The 26,034-nt window shown below is 39.2% G+C and overlaps 1 protein-coding gene across 4 annotated transcripts in view; it reads right to left on the bottom strand.

Annotated features, from left to right (window-relative positions):
• LOC140187208 (phosphoinositide 3-kinase regulatory subunit 6-like) overlaps window positions 1–26,034 on the bottom strand; it is a 114,840-nt gene that overhangs the window by 34,919 nt on the left and 53,887 nt on the right. For all 4 annotated transcript variants that reach the window (XM_072242282.1, XM_072242281.1, XM_072242279.1 and 1 more), the window contains 9 exons: window positions 25,345–25,436; window positions 23,757–23,822; window positions 22,115–22,247; window positions 17,676–17,745; window positions 13,232–13,415; window positions 10,663–10,819; window positions 10,035–10,121; window positions 6,668–7,127; window positions 5,280–5,382 (listed from right to left, as the gene is read on the bottom strand). In XM_072242282.1, the coding sequence (XP_072098383.1) occupies window positions 5,280–5,382; window positions 6,668–7,127; window positions 10,035–10,121; window positions 10,663–10,819; window positions 13,232–13,415; window positions 17,676–17,745; window positions 22,115–22,247; window positions 23,757–23,822; window positions 25,345–25,436 (1,352 nt within the window). The remainder of the gene's footprint in view (window positions 1–5,279; window positions 5,383–6,667; window positions 7,128–10,034; window positions 10,122–10,662; window positions 10,820–13,231; window positions 13,416–17,675; window positions 17,746–22,114; window positions 22,248–23,756; window positions 23,823–25,344; window positions 25,437–26,034) is intronic.

Genomic DNA, 26,034 nt, shown 5'->3' on the forward strand with positions numbered 1-26,034 from the left:
CAATGATAATACTGAGGCATAATTTAGTCTGAAGTATGTATATGTATCATATACTATGCTGATTCACTTTCTTGTAGGCATTCACAATAGTGCAATGAAATACAATAGAATCAATGAAAAACTACACATAAAGACTGCCAAGCAACTAATACACAAAAGACAAATGATACAAATACAAAAGAGCCAAATAATAATGAATGAATGAATAAATAAACAAACAAACTGAGAACAAGGCAGATGATAGATGAAACCGAGTGGGTGAAGTAAAGAGCTGGGAAGTTGATTGGTGAAAGATAAAGGGCTGAAGGAGGGGTAATCTGATAGAAGAGGACAGAAGACCATGGAAGAAAGGGAAGGGGGAGGAGCACCAGACGGAGGTGATGGGCAGGTAAGGAGATATGGGAGAGAAGGAAACAGAAATGGGGAATGGTGAAGGAGGGGGTGGAGACAATTACCAGAATTTGGAGAAATTAATATTCATGCCGTCACATTAGGGGCTACACAGATGGAATACAAGTTGTTGCTTTTCCAACCTGTGTGTGGCCTCATCATGGCAGTAGACTGACATGTCAGAATGGGAATGGGAAGTGGAATTGAAATGAGTGGCTACAGGGAGATCCTGCTTTTTCTGGCAGATAGTGTATGTGAAGCTCTCCACTTCTTTCTGGACAACAGACCCAGCCAGTTCCCCTCTGCCACCACTCTCCTCCATCTGATGGAAGTGGTCCTCACTCTCAATGATTTCTCCTTCAGCTCCTCCCACTTCCTTCAAACCAAAGGTGTAGCCATGGGCACTTGCATGGGTCCCAGCTATGCCTGCCTTTTTATCAGCTGCATTAGACAGTCCACGTTCCAAGCCTACAACAGTATTGCTCCCCCAACTTTTCCTACGCTACATCGACAACTGCATTGGTGCTGCTTCCTGCGGAGCTCATCAATTTCATCAACTTTGCCCGCATCTTCCACCCTGCCTTCAAATTTATTTATTCCATTTCTAAAACCTCTCTCCCCTTTCTCGTTCTCACTATCTCCATCCTTGGAGACAGTCTATCTACTGACATCCTTCATAAACCCACTGACTCTCACAGCTATCTGGACTATACCTCTTCCTACCCTATCACTTGTAAAAATGCCATCCCCTTCTTGCAATTCCTCTGGCTCCACCATATCTGCTCTCAGGATGAGGCTTTTCATTCCAGAACAAAGGAGATGTCCTCTTTCTTCAAAGTGGCTTCCCTTCCTCCACCATCAACACTGGCCTCACTTGCATCTCTTCCATTTCACACATATCTGCCATCCTCCCACCGCCACACCAGGGATAATGTTCCTCTTGTCCTCACCTACCACCGCACTAGGCTCCACATGCAGCACACAATTCTCCGTAACTTCCGTCATCTCCAACGGGATTCCACCACCAAGCAAGTCTATTCCTCCTCCCTCCCCCCCTTTCTGCTTTCCACAGGGGTCACTTCCTATGCAAATCCCTTGTTCTATTGTTCTTTCACTGATCTCCTTCCTGGTACTTAACTTTACAAACAGAACAAGTGACACACCTACACCTCCTCCTCACTACCATTCATGGCCCCAAACAGTCCTTCCAGGTGGGGCGACACTTCACCTGTGAGCCTGTTGGGGTCATCTACTGTGTCCGATGCTCTCAATATGACCTACTGTATATTAGTGAGACTCAGCGTCGATTGAGAGACTGTTTCACTGAGCACATACGTTCTGTCAGCCAGAAAAAGCAATGTCCCCCTATAGCCACCCATTTCAATTCCACTTAACATTCCCATTCGACGTGTCAGCCCATGGCCTCCTCAACTGCCACGATGAGGCCACATTCAGATAGAAGGGGCAACACCTTATATTCTGTCTGGGTAGCGATTTCTCAAACTTATAGTAATTGACCCCCCTTCACCATTCCCGATTCTTGTTTCCCTCTTCTCATGTTATCTCCTTACCTGCCAATCACCTCCCTCTGGTGCTCCTCTCCTTTGCCTTTCTTTCATGGTCTTCTATACTTTCTTATTGGATTTCCACTTGCACAGCCCTTTATCCCTTTCATCAATCAACTTCCCAGCTCTTTACTTCACCCTCTCCCGATCTCTCAGTTTCATCTATCACCTGCTATCTCGTAACTTCTTCCTCCCCTCCCCCTACAATCTTACTCTGACTTCTCCCCTTCTCTCCAGCCTAAAATGTTGACTGTTTACTCTCTTCCATAGACGTTGCCTGGCCTGCTGAGTTCTCTCAGCATTTTGTGTGTATGTTACACAAGTTGTAGAGTCCTTGATAGCGAGTCCGTAGCTTGTGTTCAGTGATCAGTACAGTATCGTGGTGAGTGAAGTTATCCATGTTGGCTCAAGAGCCTTTTTATTGAAGGGTAATAACTGTTCCTGAACCTGGTCTGTACCTCCTTCCTAATGGTAGCAGCAAGAAGACAGCATGGCCTGGATGGTGGTGTTTTTAGTGATGTATTGGGCTTTGTTATGGCAGCTCTCCTTGTAGATATACTCAGTGGTGGAGAGGGCGTTTCCTGTGATGGACTGGGCTGCATCCACCACTTTTTATAGGCATTTCCGTTCTTGGGCATTGGTGTTTTCATACCAGGCCATGATGCAACCAGTCAAGATACCCTCCACTGTGCATCTATAGAAGTTTGTCAAGGTTTTAGATGACATGCTGAATCTGCGCAGACTGTTGAATGCACATTTGGTGTAAAATGGAGGACTTCAGGTACATGAATCATTGGGATATCTCCCAGGACAGGTGGGACCTATACAAGAAAGAAGGTCTGAACCTAAACTGGAGATGTACTAATATCCTGGTAGTGAGATTTGCTGGTGTTCCTCAAGTGGGTTTACCCAGCCTGGCGGTGGAGCCTTGAAAGAGAAGATAGAGGTTAAGTCAGGTAAGTCTTATTGCAAAGACAGGCAGGGCCAAAATAATGAACACATCAGAAATGATGGACTGGTATGAATTTATTTTATTCAAAGAGTATTAAGGCTAAAGCAAATGATTTTAGAGCTTGGTTAAAAAGAGAAAGATTATAGAGTTATTTGTCATATGCATATTGAAACATACAGGGAAATGTTTGTGTCAGTGACCAAAACAGTCTGAAAATTTGCTATGTATGTCCACAATTACTAACCCTAACCTATATGTCTTTTGAATGTGGGAGGAAACTGGAGCACCCGGAGGAAATCCTCATGGTCAAGAGAAGAACATACAAACTCCTTTAAGACAGCGCAGAAATTGAACCCCGATCGCTGATTAGTAACTCTGCAAAGTGTTATAATAACCAGTATGCTACCGTGCTGCCCACAGAACTACAATATTATAGGAACTGCATATACTTGTTTGAGAGAATGTTGTCTATCTGCTGCAAAGCATCTGTGATGCTGCAAGTAAGTTGTTTGTTGCAGCTGAACATACATAAACTTTGGGATGGCATGGTAGCATAGTGGTTAGCGTAACAGTTTACAGCGCCAGTGACCCGAATTCAATTACTCCTGCTGTCTGTAAGGAGTTTATACGTTCTGCCCTGGACTGCATTGATTTCCTCCGAGTACACTGGTTTCCTCCCACATCCCAAAGACATATGGGTTAGTGGGTTAATTGGTCGCAGTGGTGTAATAGGTCGGCACAGGCTTGTTGAGCTGGAAGAGCCTGTTACAATGATGTAACTCTAAATTTTAAAAAAAAATTGGCTCTGACAAATCAGCAAACCCTTCAAAGGGCCTGAAAGGACTTGCCTGGTGAATGCAGCTCTGATATTTTTTAAGAGATGGAACACCATCCAAGACAACTTGTCCTCTCCAGTCCTTTATAATTCCTACCCACCTGGCTTCACTTATCACCTTTGAGCTAGCCTCCTTCCCCTCCCCCCACATTTTTATTCTGGTGTCTTCCCCCTTTCCTTTCCAGTCGTGAAGAAGGGTCTCGGCCTGAAACATCAACTGTTTATTCATTTCCATAGGTGCTATCGGACCTTCCGAGTTCATATTTTGAGTGCACAGCCTGCTCTACTGCTAGCTCATCAACCATTCCAAACAATTGCTCAGTGGCTGTGGTTTGGGAGGTGTGCCAGAGATACACTGGTAGCATCTCCCAAACCTGTGACCTCTACCACCAAAATGCAAATGTATTCAGTACATGGAAAGTTGACAGCTACAGGTAAATTTCTTATCGAAGTACCTTTATGTCACCATATACATCCCTGAGATTAGTTTTCTTGCTGGCATACGAGTGAATGAAGTCAATTAGGAATAAGGAAGATTTTACTTTATGCAGGAAACACTTGGAATGTGAAATTTGGTTCCAAAGGGAATGCTGGGGCAAATATCAAAGATATTTTCGAGAGGAAGCTGGATAAAAACACAAGGAAGAATTAAATTGGTGCTGGCAGGAGTAGGTTCATGTGAATTATAAGTAAAAATATTTGACTGAGCAATTTGATTCAACGTAACTGCTCAGTACAAGAGGACATGGCTTTAAGGTAAGGGGTAGGAAGTTCAAGGGGGATATTAGAGGAAGGTTTTTTACTCAGAGAGTGGTTGGTGCGTGGAATGCACTGCCTGAGTCAGTGGTGGAGGCAGATACACTAGTGAAGTTTAAGAGACTACTAGACAGGTATATGGAGGAATCTAGGGTGGGCGCTTATATGGGAGGCAGGGTTTGAGGGTCGGCACAACATTGTGGGCCGAAGGGCCTGTACTGTGCTGGACTATTCTATGTAATTCATAGATGGAACTTGGAACACTACAGCACAGGCTCCTCCGCCGATGATGTTGTTTCCAAACTTTTAACCTCGCTTAAGATCAATCTAACCCTTCTCTCCCATACAGCCCTCCATTTTTCTATCATCCATGTGCTTGTCTAAGAGTTTCTTAAATGTCCCTAATGTGCGTGCCTCTACCACCTCCCATGGCAGGGCATTCCATTCACCCACCACTCACTGTGTAAAATCTAAACGAATGTGCAGATAGATGTTCCCCAAAAGACTGCAGTGGTTCAAAAAGGCTGCTCACTGTAACCTTCTCGAGGGCAATTGGTGATGGGTAATAAACACAAGCCTTGCCAGTGATAGTCGAACACCACAGAAAGAAGTAAATAAAATTAACTGTTCTGTAAATTGCATGCTAGCATGCAGAGAATTGACCATATGGTGGTAGTATGCAGTTAGCAAGGAACAATTATATCCAATTAGTAATAATCAGAATTGTTTTCCTGTCGCAGCTTGTATTTCAGGAAGTAAGTGACATATAGAACAGACACACCTGCCCAGCACACATGGGTCTCTGCTTCTCATTAGTTACAGGAATGTAGTAGAACAGCAAGTTCAGTTTTGTGGTCAGAATGCCTCTTCGTGCTTCTCTTTTCCTAGGAAACAGAAATATGTTGATTTTGTAGCATTGTTACTGATTTTGACAAATCTATCTAACAGCAGTGAGTAAACTTAATAACATTTCAAACTCATTTACTTGTGACCATAAATTCATTGGTACATTCCCGAAAAGAAATCAATGGATGGAAGGGGAAATTGTTGAACTTCTGTCACATTTCTGAAAGAGTTTTTCTGGGAGTAGAAATGTTAATAGGAGTTGATTCTATCAAAATATAACTAAATGGAAAACCTAGTTTCTGACCATAATGTCTGAAAATTTTAAATGGCACATCTTGCACATCCAAGGATATCAAAGGTTTTGGGGAGAAAGCAGGAGAAGGGGTTGAGAGGGATATTAAATCAGCCATGGCACAGACTCAATGGGCCTAATTCTGCTCTACTGTCTTAACAGAGATGGCAATGTCTTAATTGCTATAACAGGCTGATTGTGATGGTTTTCCCAAACTTGAAAATTATGTGAATCTCTCATCATAAGTGTAACATGAGCCCACAACATAAAAAAGGCATTTTCAAAAATTGTCTCAAATAAGACGGCAGTATTTGGATGCTAAGAACTGACTTTAGTGAAGCTTGACCGAGATGCTGGAGGTTTGGTGGACAAGCACAAAGTTTTTAAGGTGTTTACAGGGTAGATGTAGGAATGACATTGCTCTTTGAAAGGAGAAGGCCAGAAATGATTTAATTAATAAATGATACCACATATTTTAATATAAAAATTAATAGACAAACTGCATACAGCAAAATTCTGATTATCTCTACCTATTTGGAAATCCAGATGGTTCTGCATCTGTCTTGAAAGGTAATGTTACTACACTCCCTCCCCACTCTCCTCTCATGCAATAACACCCCAGATCCCATAGCCAGACTCTTACACTTCCTTCCACTCATCAAGACCCTGATTTCTCATTTTTATCCACTCACCAGGGCCCTGTTTCCCTTGCTCCAGGATGCTGGATCCTGCACACCATTTTGCTAACCAGGGCCTGTTTCCTGAACTCCTAACCCACTTACCTGATTCAATGAAAAATATTATCCTTCTGTTTATCAAATAAAAAAGTAAATTAACAGAAGTACTTGATAGATATCACATCCAATTGACCAGAAGATCTGCAGTGAGTTCGGACAATGATGGATTATCAGAGTCTTACTGATATTGAGGAGACTAAAGCTGGAAGCAGGTGGTGGATCCCCACAATAAGTGGAGCTTTTTCTATTTTAAACATTGCTTTCACAAATTCTGGCTTTTATTTTAATAAATACCTCAAGGAATGAAAAGCCTTCGCTAATCTTCCCAAAATGCAGTCATTTCCAATTACTATGACTCGGGCAGTGTTGGGCTTCAGATGCTTGATGCCAAATGACATCACATTGCAACCAAACTTCCGATGAAGAGTCATATCATTGCTTATTGCATTATTGTCATAAATATCTGGAAAACACAGCACATTTTCAGAATCGTGGTTTCTTTTCTTCACGCAGCCTTTTCTGGAAAGTTTGGTCTGATTCCTGTCACTGGACCTCGAAGGTGATGCATCATTCCCAACAGTTGGATCCCCACAATCTCTAACTATGCCACTGTCTGTTGACAGGACTGACAATCGCGTTTGTTCAAAGTTGCGACCATCTGTTGTTTCACTCATCTCAGAAGTGTCTGAGTCACTGTAAATGAAATCCTGGCAACCATCAAGTTGATTTTTAGCAAATTGCACCAGTTCCTTCCCTGCAAGAAACAAACCAACAGTATTAGTAAGAGGCAAAACAATCTAAGTGGGTAATTTTACAGGATATTCTATCAACTTTAAATAGCAGCAAGTTAGGAATTGTCTTCACATTAGGCAGCACAAGAGGTACAAATAATTATACGTAAATCTATATGTGGAAAGAGAAACAATTTAAGATTCAAGCCAATGAGCTTCACACTATTTTCTAATTTTAAGCAGTTCACCATCGTTCGAACACAATGAAAAGTAAATAGATTGGAATTTTGATAAGGATGCAAATTGAACAAGATTCTTTGTCCCTCCAATAGTGCATCATTCAATCATTTCACCACAAGACAATGAAGCCAAAGGCACAGGAAACTATTGAATTAGCTTCACTCATCAGGGAAGACTTTATATGCAACACTGGTACAAAGAATGCAAAGGAAATCACATAACTTCAGGGCCTTTTCAGGAAATGAAGAATTGTAAAACAGGCAACTATGTTGCTGATTAGAAATGGATGCAGGGCGGAGGTTTAGTTTTGAGAAAGGATCTGCTTCTGGTGCTAATGAGAATTGCAAATGATGGCTGGAGTGGGGTTTGTAACTAGGGAGCTCCAAAAAGTATTCAGGGGAAATGTTTGTCGAAGAGGTAGGATAACCACATGATTCAAATTCTCAGCACTGAGCAGTGACCTGTGTAGGAAGGATCCTTTTAAATCATGCAACTGCAGAACAAGCCTGGGTAGAAAAGTAGCAGCAATTGTTGCACTTTATATCAATTTTACCCAAACTTCTCCCATCAGTAAGCTAAATAAGTTTTTGCTAGGGGCAAACATTACCTGTATACCTAATACTTGAAATAGTCATCTGTGCATTTTGAGGAAATGTACTAAACAAATTATGTGGTGTAATTCAATCTGGAAAGTCATGAATTTACACCCTACCTTAGGAGAAGAGTCATTTTCATTCACAGAGTGCTGAAAAAGCAGCCCTATATGACAACGTTCTCAGGCAAAATTACTTCAGTGTGGGAATCGGAGCATTTTTGGCTCATGAACCTCACACAATAACCAGAAGTGGTTATTTGGCATGTCAATCAATAGAATTGTGTGCAAAAACTAAACTGTCGAAGATGTATGTGTACGTGCATCAGCATGCATTTGTGTCTATGTGCATGGAGAGATGAGAAAAGGATATTTAATCCTTTAATCTCTCTTTATACAATTTTCATAGTGAGGTAGTGAAATGCCTTACATAGAGGTTTTGAGGAGGGAGAAAGGCAAAATTTCTCAATGGACCAAGTAAGATTTCAATACTGGGGGAAAAAACACACCATTCCCATCTTAGCAACACACACAAAATGCTGGAAGAACTCAGCACGCCAGGCAGTATCTATGGAAAAGAGTAAACAGTTGATGTTTCAGGCTGAGACCCTTCATCAGGACTAGAGAAGAAAAGATGATATCAGGGTAAGAAGGTGGGGGGAACGGAGGAAGAAATACAAGGTAGTTAATAAATGAAACTGAGAGAGGGGGAGTGGTGAAGTAAAGAGCTAGGGAGTCGATTGGTGAAAGCGATAAAGAGCTGGGAAAAGGGAAGTCTGATAAGAGAGGACAGAAGGGTATGGAAGAAAGGGAAGTGGGAGGAGCACCCGAGGGAGGTGATAGGCAGGTAAGGAGATAAGGTAAGAGGGAAATGGGAATGGGGAATGGTGAAGATGGGGGGCAAATTACCAGAAATTCGAGAAATCACTGTTCATATTTGAAATTCATTATCTTTGCTGGAAGCAGAACATAAATCACTGCACTGAATTTCAGATTTCCTTGTTATGAGCTGTAAACCAGTCATTGCCAATCTTTCTTCAAAAGACAATATTTGAAATATTGGATACTTGATCTCACAATCTACCTTGTTTTGATCTTGCACCTGCACTGCACTTTCTCTGTATCTCTTACACTTTATTCTGTACTGTTTTGTTTTCCCTTATTCTACTTCACTGTACTGTCTAATGATCTAATCTATATGAATTACATGCGAGACCAGCTTTCCATCGTTTCTCAGTACATGTGACAATAATAAACCAATTCCAATTCCAAACAGCTTAGGCCAATGGAAAGTGAAAACTTCGTTTCATTCTCTCCCCACAAATGACCTGCTGAGTGTCAAGGATTTTATTTCTCCAGATTTCCAACAACTTTTAATTTTCCTTCTTTCAATTTTATGGAAATACTTTGTTTCATCTGGGCGAAACGAAGTTCTACTAAGCAGATCCAGTTCCTAACATTGCTTGTTTTAAATTTGTTGCTTCCTTCCAATAGTGACCAGACAGTATAGCAAGTAATAAATCTGTGAGCAGGTTTAACAACCCATTACTCAAAACAGCTTCAAGCATTGATGCAATATTTGCCCATTGCTGATTGGTCGCTGTGCTATCCTCTTCTCATAAAATTACAAATTGAGTTCAGAATCAGAATCAGGTTTATTATCACCGGCCTGTGATGTGAAATTTGTTAACTTAGCAGCAGCAGTTCAATGCAATACATAAAATAGAAGAAGAAAAAAATAATAATAAATAAATCTTTCTCAGTATACTTTATACAGCATACATACATTGAATAGATTAAAAATCATGCAAAAAACAAAAATACTATATATTTTTTAAAAAGTGAGGTAGTGTCCAAAGGTTCAATGTCCATTTAGGAACCGGACGGCAGAGGGGAAGAAGCTATTGCTGAATGGGACGTCACCAATGATGTCTGGAAAAGAATGGAATAAAAATCTACCAAGGCTTACCCTTTTGTTTAATTATTCTTTTATGAGATTGGTGCATTTGAAATTATCTCACATTCTTTTTTATAATTATTCCACTAAATCATCATTTTTAATCCACACATACACAGTATCAGACCAAAGTATACTCACACAGGAGGTCATCTTCCTTCCACATAAAAAAGCTGATATTTGGATTTGGCAGTGGAATATTCTGTAGCCTTTCACTTGAAGAAGACACTGAAATACACCAATCAAGAGAAAACTACCTCAGTGTTCTAAAAAAAAATTCAAAAATGGGTCATGGAATTGCATTGTATAACATTTTATTGTTGAAAGTGATGACGATAACAACTCAACACATTTGAATGAAATGAACAGATCTTTTAATCCATGAGCAAGATTTATAAATTACTGGGAAGCTAAGCATATAGTGCTTATCCTTCATTTCTATTAACTGACTGGCCCCTTGGGCATTTCAATGTGCAATTAAACATTGCTCTGACACTGGAATCACACTTAGGCCAAACCAAGTAAGGACAGTGGCTCTTATATCCCAGCTGAGAATGGGGAATTAGTAAGGTTTTCAAGACAATCCAGATACAGTCAGTCGCAGCTATTGAAAGTAGTCTTTTATTCTAGATTATTACATTTAACTAAATTTTAATAGCCCAGCTGCCAAGGAATATTTTTACCTGTTGTCTCCCAGATCATTATTCCTGCTAGAACAAATATCATAACCCCCTTTCAGATGAGTAACAAAACAACTACTCTAACCTACCTTGTTGTGCAGAGCTGATTATTGCCCTGTAAAGTTGTTGCAATTTGCTACTGTGCTTCCTGTGGGCTGTAGTAACTTCCTCTGAAGAAAAACATGACTGCTCGGTGACAGCAACCACTTCTTGGAAATAGTGCTCAATCATGTTATAGGGTTTATTCTGTGAAGCAATGCTACTAATAGTCAGTGGGGTCATATTACAATATTTAAAATCACAACCACCTTTGTAGTACTTCAGTTGAAGAATAAACCTGTCCAATAAGCTTTGATTAAGCATGAGGATTTAAGTCCAGCTTTGATGGATGGTGCAGGTTATATCCTGCACCCTTTTTTTGCTGTCCATCAATTAATACACATGAAATGGAGAAAATAACTCAGAATTCTTCCACACCACCGGAAGTGTGAACATATATAAATGAGTATGTGACCTTCTGAAGCACACACACCGTGGTATACACATTCAGTCCTAGTGATGTGTATCTAGCTTAACAGTGATGCAACATCTCACAAGCTTAGAAGATAAAATTAACTGTAACTACTCAGTATGCCTCAGAAGTATAGAGAGCTGACAAATATACAGGATTTCTCAATGTCTATTAAAACAAACATACAAAAAAGTCAAAGTGGAAGTAATTGTTTTGTACATGCATTTGAAAGAGATAATGGATCATCACAGTTACAAACTACATCTTAAAACTTCTAATTAAAATAAACTTTAATGTATCAATATAAGAGTTTCTTGCAAAAGTTTAATTAAAACTAAAAAGTAAGCAACAATGCTCTCATATTTGAAGTTAATGGCAAAAAAAGTTGTTTGGTCAATACTCACAAACTTTATCTTCTGATACCCCATTCTTACTAAAAGCAACAAAACCATATTCCAGAAGAACATGCCAAGACATCTTAAAAATTCTAAACTAGAAACCTATTAAATGTGCAGAACATGATGATTCACGTCAGGGGCTTAAAATCATTGAGGGTAAAGCTCACTCAGCATTTTAAGAGAAATTAAGTCATTGCAAAATTAAAGGCTTACTTTTGTAAAGTGTAATTACAAGCCACCGAGTGGAAGTATTTTTTAAAGTGCCAACTAACTCAAACATTTTGTTGTCTACCAATGACAGCCGGACAATTTTATCAAAAATTTTAAATTAACTGACCACTCTTGTTACAGGGAGAACACAAGAGAATGAGGTTGAGAAGAATAGTAGATCTGCCATGGTGGAGAAGACATAATGGGCCAAATGGCCTAATTCTGTTCCTATGTCTTATGGTCTTATATCATGGAGCCAACAGCAACAAAACAATGTCCCAAAATTCATTGAAAGTGTTGAGCTGCCTACACTTATCACTCGTTCACTTACATTGTTCGAATCCCCTCACAATAGTTTTCTTGCAAAAGCCAACCGTCTTCCTACCAAAGACAGCCTATAGAATGCATAGAATGTTACACGTACATCTTCCTATCTTGTTACAGTCAACAAAAAGCTTACACATCAAAATGTTGAAAAAAAATCTTTTGACGGGTAACTGAGCTATGCCTCTCCTTTGGTAGATTGTCAAAGCAATCAGTTTTTAGAAATGTTTCTGAATGGTAGAAACATTTGAAAACAATTAGAATGTGATCAAATTGTCTAGTCCATCGTTATACTGTAGTTGGTTTTAAATATTTACAAATGTATACCACTTTTTAAAGAGAGTTCGGGTGTTTCTTAAATTCTACATCAATATCTCAAAATATCCATGAAAACGCATGACTTCAATTCTTGATATTTTTCATCACCCATTTTCACCAGAGTAGTTGAAGGTTTCAAGCATATCTAAAAAAAATCTCTTTATGCTTATACTAAATTATTGTTGCATGTTTTTCACGTTTTCATTTTTTCCAACTTGGCCTTGGGTTTTCTTAAAACATCTAAGCTCAGGTTAATGCTTCCAGCCAAAACTGTAAACTCATTTTGACCTGTGGTGTCTGAGCAGAGATTGCATTATGATTGCTTAATCAACTGAGCGCACAACTTTTTTAAACAGAAGTTTTCTTTCCAACATTACTTGGTTAATAAATGTCAAAGCTTTATTGGCATTAAACCCATATTCAAACTTGCAGAACAGAATAATATGTGAGATATACAATTTAATTCCATCTCATTAGTAACATGATTTAGTCTTGCTATCTGAACTTCAAACTTTATAAATCGAAGTGGCAGATCTTAAATGGGAACTGTGTGATGCAGCTCAATTCTCCTTTTCACTCTTTAATTCTGCTTGAATTGACTCTTTGTGTGCAAGACCACAGGTGATTGGCACATTTTAAAGGTCTCTTTACTTGTCTTCTCTAGCTTTGGCAGAAGCTGTAAAAGCCACACTATTATGATATGAGAATGCACCATGGAAATGTATTCTTCCTCTATCTGATACATATTAGTGTAATCACTCCATACTATTATCTAATGTTCAGTTACATATTAACATTAATGATTAAATAATGTTCTATTAATGTTTGAAGATTTTTTAAAATCACCCGTGGGATTTGTCAACTAAGTATCAGGATGTATTTGACCATCATGCCTACCTGCAAGGCTTCATCCAGTTTGCTGATGTCACAATTCTCTCCCAGTGTTGCTTGAATGCTGTGCTTTATAATATGACTCATATAATCAGCAGATGTGTCACTGAGGCTCACTGAGCGGATCTCATTATGAAGAGCATTAATGACTTCTTCAGAGATAAGATCAGGATCAGCAAAGACGAAAATTCTGCCAAAGGAAAATACATCAATGCTATCAAAGTATTCCAAATACTTTTGGTAGGCAATGGTATCCTTCAATGGGCAACATCACAAAAACATTGCTCCCCCTTTATAATTAAGAATTGGAACAGGATTTGAGCATTCAGCCCCCATAATTGGGCTGCTATTTAGTAAGATCGATCTGCTCCCTCAGTGTTATCTTCGCACAATAGCCTTAGATTTCCTGAATAGTCAAAAACATATCAATCTCTGAATGAGATATACTGGAACTTGAGCTTCGACAGTCCTCTTATACTGAGAATACCAAAGATTTATTACCACAGAATGAAGGAATTTTTTTGTTATTTCAGTCTGAAATAGCCAGCTTTATTTTGACACTGATCACTGGTTTTGGACAACCCAGTCAGTGAAACATTATCCCAGTCTCTACTGCAATAAGCCTTTTAAAAATGTTACGGATTTCAAGATCATCATTTCTCATTCTTTTGTTCTGAGGAGACTGTTCAACCTCTTCTCAGAGAACAACCCAATCTTCCTCATAGAAATCAACCTGATGAATTTCAATCACAAGGCTGGAAGACTGCACCTGTACATAACAATCCAGGTGTGGCTTGACCAAAAGTTTGGGCACCCTGCATGGTCAGTACTTAATAACACCCCCCTTGGCAAGTATCACAGCTTGTAAACACTTTCTGTAGCCAGCAAAGCCTGTTTCAATTCACGTTTGGGGGATTTTCGCTCATTCTTCCTTGCAAAAGGCTTCTAGTTCTGTGAGATTCTTGGGCTGTCTTGCATGCCCTGCTCTTTTGAGGTCTATCCACAGATTTTCGATGATGTTTAGGTTGGGGGACTGTGAGGGCCATGGCAAAACCTTCAGCTTGCGCCTCTTGAGGTAGTCCATTGTGGATTTTGAGGTGGGTTTAGGATCATTATCCTGTTGTAGAAGCCATCCTCTTTTTATCTTCAGCTTTTTTACAGACGGTGTGATGTTTGCTTCCAGAATTTGCTGGTATTTAATTGAATTCATTCTTCCCTCTACCAGTGAAATCTTCCCCGTGCCACCGGCTGCAACACAAGCCCAAAGCATGATTGATCCACCGCCGTGCTTAACAGTTGGAGAGGTGTTCTCTTCATGAAATTCTGCACCCTTTTTTCTCCAAACATACCTTTGCTCATTGCGGCCAGAAAGTTCTATTTTAACTCCATCAGTCCACAGGACTTGTTTCCAAAATGCATGAGGCTTGTTTAGATGTTCCTTTGCAAACTTCTGATGCTTAATTTTGTGGTGAGGATACAGGAAGGGTTTTCTTCTGATGACTCTTCCATGAAGGTCGTATTTGTGCAGGTATCGCTGCACAGTAGAACAATGCACCACCACTCCAGAGTCTGCTAAATCTTTCTGAAGGTCTTTTGCAGTCAAACGGGGATTTTGATTTGCCTTTCTAGCAATCCTATGAGCAGTTTTCTTGGTTTTCCAGAGCTCAACTTGACCTGCACCATTCCTGTTAACTGCCATTTCTTAATTACATTATGAAGTGAGGAAACAGCTCCCTGAAAATGCTTTGCTATCTTCTTATAACCTTCTCCTGTTTGTGGGCATCATTTATTTTAATTTTCAGAGTGCTAGACAGCTGCTTAGAGGAGCCCATGGCTGCTGATTGTTGGGACAAAGTTTGAGGAGTCAGCGTATTTATAAGGCTTTGAAATTTGCATCACCTGGCCTTTCCTAACAATGACTGTGAACAAGCCATAGCCCTAACAAGCTGTTTAAGGTCTGAGACCTTGGTAAAAGTTATCTGAGAGCTCAAATCTCTTGGGGTGCCCAGACCTTTGCATGGTGCTCCTTTCCTTTTTTTTCACTCCATAATTGTACAAAACAAAAATAATACACTAATCTTGCTTAAAATGTTGAAAAGAATATTTCATCTTTAACTTTATGACTTTTGGAGATCAGTTTATCTTCTACTTACTTAACTATTCACAGTAACATAAATTTTGACCAGGGATGCCCAAACTTTTGCATGCCACTATAAGTTTACATACACACACACACACACACACACACACACTCACTGTACATTCGCCAGAATTAGGGAAATGTCAAACTTCCCATAATACCTGAGCCCATGTGGATGTTTACAGATAACAATCTGTAATTTGTATTCACAAGCTAAGTAGAGGGAAAAGTAAACTTCCTCACCAGAACTCTTAGCTTTCTCATTATCTTGTGACTCGCCCTGTTTTGTTCCTTCTGTTGTTAGTGTTCTAATAAATCTCTTTCTTTGTCGTTTTAAGATTTAAGCACAATGCTTAAACACTTTATATATTTTTACATTACCCACTCATTGGACATGAGAATTGTTACTTTCAGTCTCAAAACTGAAACTCCTGAAATTCATGTTTTCCTTTTTCCTATAACCTCAAATCTTTCAAAATAGCTGCATCCTAAATACAAACAAATCTCAATTTTCTCCCTTACTATTTCAATTACATTGGTAGCTTGGACTTTAATACTTTGTGATTAGCTTCACTCTAAATGGGGAATAATGTCAAAAAACAACATGTCAGTATCATATCATATACCCTGCAAAAATAAATCATAAAATTAGTCAAAAAGGTATTTGCAATAACATTGAGAGGTTTACATGAATAACAAACTGGGGTGGCATGGTAGCATAGTGGTTAGCACACGGTTTTTCAGGACTAGAAACCCAGGTTCGATTCCCATCACTGCCTGTCAGGAGTTTGAACATTCTCCCCCTGACCACATGGATTTCCTCCAGGAGTTCTGGTTTCCTGCCCAGTCCAAAGATGTACTGGTTGGTAGGTTAATTGATCATTGTAAATTGTCCCATGACTAGGCCTGGATTAAATCAGGGGTTGCTCAGCAGCGTGGCTCGAAAGGGCCAGGCGGCCTACTCTGCACAGTATCTCAATAAAAAAATAAATAAAAACATCAAATATTCTCTTCCTCTAGCAGGCAGACAGCTACAACACTACTTGGCTTCAGGGAAGTGGAATCGACATTTACTTTTAGTCAAACAGGTTTGCAAGTCCTAGTCAATGAGACACCTGACAAGAGGAGCACTAGTGGTGCTTAGCAACCGGCCAGAGCCACTTATGAAAAGCCTGAGATGTACCCCTCCAGTTTTCTCCAGGAGTAAGAATACCTGCACAATGCTGTTGCATTTAATACCCCCACAACGTAGGAAGAAGAAATATAAAGAATCCACCGCTGAGGTCAATAAAATGTTTCAATGCATACAAAATAAATGCAATTCAATATCTGCAAAGCACTATTTACACCTGCAGCCCGTTCAGATGATCTTGTGGTGAGGCAGTTGAGAGTCAATGAGTCTTCACAGAGAACGTTATGGTTCAACTTCTCTAAATCAAGTGTCACTCTTCAAGAAATTCATTGATGTTGTACCAAGCCACTTAAGTAACAGGAGGAAGGATTCATTCATCTTGACCTTACAGGCAGAACTGGTGGATACCCAAACAGAATAGAAGGGCCTACCCTATTCTTGGTGTAATGTAATGAGGGTAATGACTGGAACGTTTGGTGGGTCTCTTGGCCTGAAATGGCAACTGATTTTGCAGGCTCTGGAACAGATGTCTATTCCAACCGGGGCCGCAAAATCTTCTCTACCTGCTCAACTTGGAGACATTACTATGATGCTGAGCAGGGACAACCCTGAAAGAATTCTGAGCAACACACACAAAATGCTGGAGGAACTCAGCAGGCCAGACAGCATCATTGGAAGAGTACAGTCGATGTTTCTGGCTGAGATCCTTCCTACAGTCGACGTCTCAGCCCGAAACGTTGACTGTTTACTCTTTTCCCTAGATGCTGCCTGGCCTGCTGAGTTCCTCCAGCATTTTGTGTGTGTTGCTTGGATTTCCAGCATCTGCAGATTTTCCCTTGTTTCTGGTAGAATTCTGCTTGTCTTGCTCCTTTTGCTTTATTAAACTCTGTTTGGAGCAGTACAAATTTGGACTGCGGCCAACAGCCTCTCTGCAGATTGCTCTGTTCTCAATAATAACTGTCCTTAGAAGCAACCGACTGGGAATGCTTTGATTCCATGAAAAATCTGGAGTCCCGAAAGACTCCTCAGGAGCAGGTTCTTAAGCACATTTCTGCCTCCTCGCCTATGGTCCCCAGATCATTCTGAGTAGCCACTACAACACTGAGCAAAGAACTAAACTGATTTTGCAGCACTGCCTTAAGCTGTTATTAATTTGTCATCTATTTGATCATACTTACTTTTCTCGGTGTGAAAAAGTGTCATTTTTTAGCCCATGTTCAGAAATAACTGCCCTTTGGTACAAAATGCCTGTAATATAATGGTCATTAATTAGATTAAACAGGTACACATTGAAAGCCAACGTTAATCAATTTTGTTCTAATCCTTTATGTCCTTAACAGTTTGTGATTTCATATCTAAAGACAATACAATTTCTCAAATATCTTTAGTCAAAATAAATTACTTTTCTAAACAGCTTAAAACAGTGAAATTTATCCCATTTTCTGAGAAATGCCATGATTTTTAGCAATGTGAATTTAACAATGCAATTTAACAAATTTAGATGTATATTTAACAAAGCTAATCTTTACAACATTTTTATTGAATTTGACATATATTTCACATATACAAATAAACAATAATAATTAAACTAAATAGTGAAACATGTCCTCATGTTTTTCACAATCAACAAAGGAAAAGAAATATAACATTTCACATGTTTCACATATTTAACAAAGTAAAATAAAAACACATCAGAAAAAAAATGTAGAAGCACTCAACAACACAAAGCTATTTCAAAATGACTGTGCACCTTGACATCCAAGAAACTCCAATAAAGGTCTCCACACATTTTCAAATTTTCCTGCCCTTCCTCTGGTTATAAAGCTAATCTTTAATGTATATTTAATAATTGATGATGCAAACACATTTGACAGAATAAACTTCTTAATAATCAGAAAACACCATGTTTGAAATTTGCTAAAAATGGTCCAGGTTGTACAAGTCAGTGTAACCCTCTGTCGAACAGAAAAATACATTTCACCAGCCAGACCATAAGACCATAAGGCATAGGAGCAGAATTAGGCCATTTAGCCCATCAAGTCTGCTCCACCATTGCATCATGGCTGATAGTGGATTCCACTCAACGCCAAACACCTGCTTTCTCGTGACATCCTTTGATGCCCTGACCGATCAGGAAATGATCAACTTCTGCCTTAAATATACGCACGGACTTGGCCTCCACCGCAGTCTGTGACAGAGCATTCCACAGATTTACTACTCTCTGCTAAAAAAAGAAATCCCTTCTACTAAAGGGTCACCCCTTAATTTTGAGGATGTGCCCTCTAGTTCTGGATGCCTCCACCATAGGAAACATCCTCTCCACATCCACCCTACCTAGTTCTTTCAACATTCAGTAGATTTCAACAGATCCCCACGCATTCTCCTAAATTCCAGTGAGTACAGGCCCAAAGCTGCCAAACGCTCCTCATATGTTAACCCCTTTTTCCTGCAATCATCCTCATGAACTTCCTCTGTATTCTTTCCAATGACAACACATCCTTTCTGAGATAGGGGGCCCAAAACTGTTGACAATACTCCAAGTGTGGCCTGACTAATGTCTTATAAAGGCTCAGAATGATCTCTTTGCTCTTATATTCTATTCCCCTTGAGGTAAGTGCTAACATTGCATTTGCTTTCTTTATCACAGACTCAACCTGTAAATTAACCTTCTGGGAGTCTTGCATGAGGACTCCTAAGTCTTTCTGCACCTCTGATGTTTGAACCTTCTCCCCATTTAAATAATAGTCTGCACTATTGTTCCTTTTACCAAAATGCATTAACATATATTTCCCATTACTGTATTCCATCTGCCACATTTTCCCCATTCTTCCAATTTGTCTAAGTCCTGCTGCAATTGCATTGCTTCCTCTGCACTACCTATCTTCGTATCTTCCACAAACTTTGCTACAAAGGCATCAATTCCATTATCCAAATAATTGACAAACAGCGTGAAAAATAGCAGTCCCAATACTGACTCCTGAGGAACACCACTAGTCAATGGCAGCACCAGAAAAGGACCCTTTTATTCCTACTCGTTGCCTCTTGCCTGTCAGCCATTCCACTATCCATGCCAGTATCTTTCCTGTAATGCCATAGGATTTTGTTAAGCAGCTCATGTGTGGCACCTTATCGAAAGACTTCTGAAAATCCAAGTAAATATCATCCACTGCCTTCCTTTGTCCACCCTACTTGTTACTTCCTCCAAGACCTCTAATAAATTTGTCAGGCAACATTTCTCCGTACAGAAACCATGCAGATTTGGACTTATTTTATCATTAGAGTTCAAGTACCTCAAAACCTCATCCTTATTAATAGACTCCAACACTTTCCCAACGACTGAGGTTAGCCTAACTGGCCCATAATTTCCCTTCTTTTGCTTTCCTCCCTTCTTAAAGAGTGGAGTGACATTTGCAATCTTCCAGTCCTGCAGGACCACGTCACAATCAAGTGATTCTTGAAAGATCAAGACCAACACATCTGTTATCTCTTCAGCAACCTCTCTCAGGACTCTGGGATGTAGTCCATCTGGCCCAGGTGACTTATCCACCTTCAGAACTTTGAATTTGCCTAGCACTTTTTCCTTTGCTATAGCAATGGCACTCACTCCTACTCCCTGACACTCAAGGACCTCTAGCACACTGCTAATGTCTTCCACAGTGAAGACTGATGCAAAGTACCTAGTAAGTTCATCTGCCATTTCTTTGTCCCTCACTACTACCTCACCAGCATCATTTTCCAGTGGTCCAATATCAATGCTCACCTCCCTTTTACTCTTTGTATAACAAAAAAACTTTTGGTATCTTGCTTCATATTATTGGCTAGTCTGCCCTGATACTTCATCTTTTCCCTTCTTGTAGCTTTTTTAGTTGCCTTTTGTTGGATTTTAAAAGCTCCCAATCATCCAACTTCCCACTCACCTTTGCTATCTTATATGTCCTTTCCTTGGCTTTTAAGTAGTCCTTAACTTCCTTTGTCAGCCACGGTTGCCTTCCCCTGCCATTTAAGAACTTCTTCCTCTGTGGGACATATCTATCCTGCACCTCGAACTATTCTCAAAAACTTCAACTATCTCTGCTCTGCTGTTATCCCTGCCGGTATCTTCCTCTAATCCATTTGGGCAAGCTTCTCGCTCATTCTCTATAATTCCCTTTATTCCATTGCAATACTCACAACAATGTGAGTTATGCTTCTCCCTCTCAAGCTGCAGTATGAATTCAATCATATTATGATCACTGTCTCCAAAGGGTACCTTTACATTAAGCTCCCTAATAAGATCTGGGTTATTACACAACACCCAGTCTGAGACAACTTTTCCCCAAGTAGGCTCAAGCACAAGCTGCTCTAAAAAGCCATCTCATAGGCATTCAACAAATTCCCTCCCTTGCGATATGACACCAACCTGATGTTCCCAATCCCCTTGCATATCAAAGTCCCCCATAACAATTATGTCATTACCTGTATTTCATGTAATACAGCTTCCTTTGCAATCTCAAGCCCACATCTTGGCTATCATTTGGAGGCCTATATATGATTCCCATAATGGCTTTTTTTTTTACCCTTGCAGTTCCTTAACTCCACATACATTCGACATTCCCTGTCCCTATGTCACCTCTTTCTAAAGATGTAATTCCATCTCTTACCGATAGAGCCACACCATCATCTATGCCTTCCTGCCTGTCATTTCGATACAAAGTATATCCTTTGATGTTAAGCTCCCAACTATGGCCTTCTTTCAGCTACAACTCAGTGATGCCCACAACGTCATACTGGACAATCTCTAATTGCGCCATGAGTTTGTCCACCTTATTCCAAATGCTACGTGCATTTAAATACAGCAACTTCAGTCCTGCATTCTTTACCCTTTTGAATTTTGCCTCTGTGGTACAATTTAACTCTTTACTCTGTCTGCATTTGTACCCAATCATTGACTTGTTCTTCCTTACATTCATGTTACACCCATCATCTATTTGTAAACCTGCTGGCTCACCCTCAGCTCTATCATACTGGTTCCCCACACCCTGCCATCTTAGTTTAAACTACTCCCAACATCTCTAGTAAGCCTGCCCGCAAGAATATTGGTCCCCCTTGGATTCAAGTGCACCTTTTGTACAAGAGCTGAGAAGTGAAATTAGTGCATCTTGACATGGACCGAAGTGAGTTTATTCACTGTTGTTAGAAATACATTCATTCAGGTTGGGTAGAAGTGTTTGGGGAGCAGGAAATGAATCACTTGGTTCACAAAACCTGACACCTTCCTGTAACCACACACACCCATAAATGCCAAGATGTTGATGGTGGGGTGATTTAACAAATAATGCTGTTAGATGTCAAGGAAAGCCATACATGATACCTGCAGGCACATACTGTATGCTATTTGGCTCTCAGCAGCCCAACCACGAATTCTGTGCCGTCTTTCTGCATGGGTCAGAGAATTATTTCATAATCTGGACAGCTGTGAATGGAACATCACGCATACTCCTGCAAACCTCCTCATTTCCAGCCTTATGACAAAGTAAAGATCAATAATAAAGCAGCAGTGATGCTTAGACCAAGGCGACAGCAGCCTACATCACTAAAGATTAAGGGTTCAGGATTTACTTAGATTTTATCCACATACCTGGCGCTTTTCTTTCAGCTTTTAACATGACTGCATATTGATGTCCAATTGTACAGTAGGGCTTGGGGAAGGATAGGAGCCCTTTGCAAAATGTATATGTTTTTTCATAAAGATTATCAGGAATATATGCAGCCTGGAAAAGAAAGTTGTTTATGACAATGGGGTATTTCTTAACAAGCTTTGTAAGAAAACTTTTAGGCATCACTTCACTTCAAATAGCCAACGCAAAATAACTTAGTAAACTGTGGCAGTAAGAGGAACATGCATTCTTAAAACGCATTGTGGGCCACCTACAACATTTGAGGCCCTGTTGCTGCAATATTCAACTGTGCAAAGTGGACAGAGGAACAGACAGGCTGCAGTAAACTGTCATAAGTAGGTCAAAGGCAAGGTTTTCCAACAGAGAGAGCTGTCACAAGGCTTACATTCATTACTAATTATCCCCCAGCCCCAGAACCCATGACGTGGGACCCTTGACAGTAGAGCCAACCTGCTTCTGCCCGTACAGTGTGGGGCAGTGTATACTGAAATGAAATTTATAGAAGTCCAACCAAACACTGCAAAAATCCAGGCATCTCCATGTGTGGTCATGCCAAAGACTGAAGAAAAACTGCAGTAACTGTGACTGGTGCTTCTAGACTGCATTTAGCAATGGGTTTCCTAGAGTGTATCAATCATTCATCTTACATTAACATTATAATATGGAATAGAAAACATACACCACAGAGAAACCCAATAAGAAGGAAGCATTATATTGAAACTGAAATTAACTTTTGACAATAATGTGGTTTGTACTATACATTGTACAGTTTGATTTTATCCTGTTTTTTTAACACACTAAGAAGACCCATTCTTTTATTACTAGGAGTTACACAAATCTAACTTGGTGACCACTTTGCCTCCAATTCTCCCTTCCCCTTTCATCATGTCCACTGCCTCTCATAGCAGTGTCACCTTCAAAGTAACATTTTACTGTGCAATTTCCAATGGAAATTTGTACTTGGTGAGGAGAGCCAATGAAATAAAAACAGGGTATTACCTATATCCAAAAAATAATTGGATTAATAAGTAAATTCCAATTTGTGAAGTAGCTGAGTAAATAATATTTTAAAGAAGTGGGGCAACATGGTAATGCAACGGTTAGCACAACAGGTTACAATACTAGCAATCCGGGTTCAGATCCCACTGCTGCTTGTAAGGCGTTCATATGTTCTCCCCTTGGGTTTCCTCCAGGTGCTCCAGTTTCCACCCACAGTCCAAATACATACCAATTTGGTAGGTTAATTGGTTTTTGTAAATTGTCCCATGATTAGGCCAGGATTAAATCAGGGGACTACTGGGCAGCATGGCTCGAAGGGTTGGAAGGGCCTATTCCGCACTGCATCTCAATAAATAAGAAAATATTGTGTAGTGTTATCCCTTACATTACTGCGAGATTGAAAGTCTCCATAGGAGAAGTGCAGGGGTAAAAGATGGATAGTTTATTAAGGCAAGGACAGTGGAGGCACAAGCTATATATATATATATATATATATACACACACACACACACACTTGCTAAATCCAAAATGTTATTAAGTCAACTATTTTATGCTTCTCTTAATCTGTACACAAATACTCACCACTGGTCTTTCTGTACCCACCTGAATAATGGCATACATTAAAATGTTCAGTAAAGGTAAAATGTAGTGCTTATTGTTTTTCTTTGCCTATAAGAGAAAAAAAATCCAGTTACTTTAACTCAAGAATCAGTACTTAAAAATCTTTTCAATAATACATTAAAGGCATCTCATTTTCATTCATTCAGAAGTTCACAGTGCTGCTGAGAATACCACTTAACTAAATCTAGCCTTGCACAATGGCTTAAGTCAGAGTTTAGACTATTATACTGGCAAGCAGGCTTCACCCTCGATTTCTAATGGCAATTTTACGCCTTGTATCTCCTTTGACCAATAAATATATATTATTGATATTAATAATATTAAATATAAATATAATTATTAAATATTTATAAATTAGGATGGCACGGTAGCACAGAGGTTAGCATAAAGCTATTCTATCACCAGCAACATGGGTTCAATTCCACTGCTGTCTGTAAGGAGCTTGTATGTTCTTCCCGTGACTGCATGAGTTTCCTCTGGGTGCTCCAGTCTCCTCCCACATTCTGAAGACGTACAGTTTGGTAGGTTTGTTGGTGACATGGGTGCAATTGGTCAGCAGGCCGGAAAGGCCTGTTACTGTACCATATCTCTACAAAAGAAAATTCATAATGTGGCCAAAACATTCAAGGTTATTTTTTGCCAGATGTGTACAATATTTCTATTCTTGATTCTAAAACATGCTTCCTACTGCCATGGTCTTTAATTAGGAGCCAAAATATATTGAGATTACTGTCGAAATTACACACTGATGAAATTACTGCTGAAGGCACACACTCAGCGATTCAGGAACAGCTTCTTCCCCTCTGCCATCAAATTTCTGATTGGACATTGAACCCATGAACACCACCTCACTTTTTTAATATATTATTTCTGTTTTGCCTCTATTTTTAATATAACTTTAATATACATGTATACTTACTGTAGTTGAATTACTTATTTATTCTTTCTTTCTATATTATCATGTATTGCATTGAACTGCTGCTGCTAAGTTAACAAATTTCACAACACATACCAGTGATAATAAACCTGATTTTAATTCTGATTCTGATTCTGAAATCAATGGACAGGATTAGTCTCTAAAGCATTGTTACTTTCTTCTACATTAGCTGCAAAACAGACTGCAGAAAACCTATGTTTTTAAAACTGGATCTATTGGTCACAGAACATTTGAATTCAAAGGAGAATTCCTATTCACAATATGAACTGCAATGATTTCTGATCGAGGAGGATGTTCTTTTTGAACCACTGGAAACAATATGCTGTGACTTGAATTCATTGACAATGAGTATATGTGGTGTACGTGTGAGACAGTGCAGGCGCAGCTTGCCGTAGTAGAACAATTCATATCATGCATTACCAGGGGATTATCAATCTTCATGATCATTAACCATGAAGACTGTTTGAGGTAACTTATTTTTTATTCTTTCTTATTTCTCTTGTAATTATCGTATATTTGTATATCTGTGCACTTGTAATGCTACTGTGACACTATAATTTCCTTTGGGATCAATAAAGTATCTATTATCTATCTATCTATCTTTTACATGTTTTATTTTAAATAGTTTCTCACCAGTTCCAGTTCACCAATGAGAATTTTAACCAGAAAATTGCTGCTGTATGGGTCTCGTTCAGTCTTCTTATGCAATGTCCACCTAAACATACCTGTAAAAAGAAAGGACTGTCATCATTCCAATAAATATTTCTGTATCTCAATTTCAGTCAATAAAAAGTTTAAAAAAACTATTCTAAAAAGAAGCAGAAATCAGCATAACAATTAGCTTCCCAGGAAAGTGTGAAACTTAGCTCATAGCTTCTCTCTGTAAAGGGAAAAAAAATCATTTTAACCACATAGCTGTAACTCATGATAAGTGGATTCTAATATCTAAACTCATTCAACTGCAGCTTTTCAATTTTTACATGACATACACTAGTGCTAAGATAATTGCTTTCAATAAAATATAAATGCAATATGGTTTATAATGGGGTAAATAAAAAAATGTTTAAAATAAGTACAATATCCAAAAAAAAAGATGTTTTTTGCTTTGTCTAAAATTTTGGTGATGATTTTACATTGATATTGAACCAGAATAATTGGAAAAAATATTCATGTATAGTTGGTAATGTATCTATAGCTTTATTGTACTTGGCTACGTGGATCATCAAAAGGGAATAAAAGAATGAAGATATTTGGGTGTAATTTAATTATGTACTCATCCAGTATTTTATGCTGGGAACATTCCCTGTAAAGCACAATTACACT

Source organism: Mobula birostris, chromosome 24 (assembly GCF_030028105.1).
Source record: "Mobula birostris isolate sMobBir1 chromosome 24, sMobBir1.hap1, whole genome shotgun sequence".
NCBI lineage: Eukaryota > Metazoa > Chordata > Chondrichthyes > Myliobatiformes > Myliobatidae > Mobula > Mobula birostris.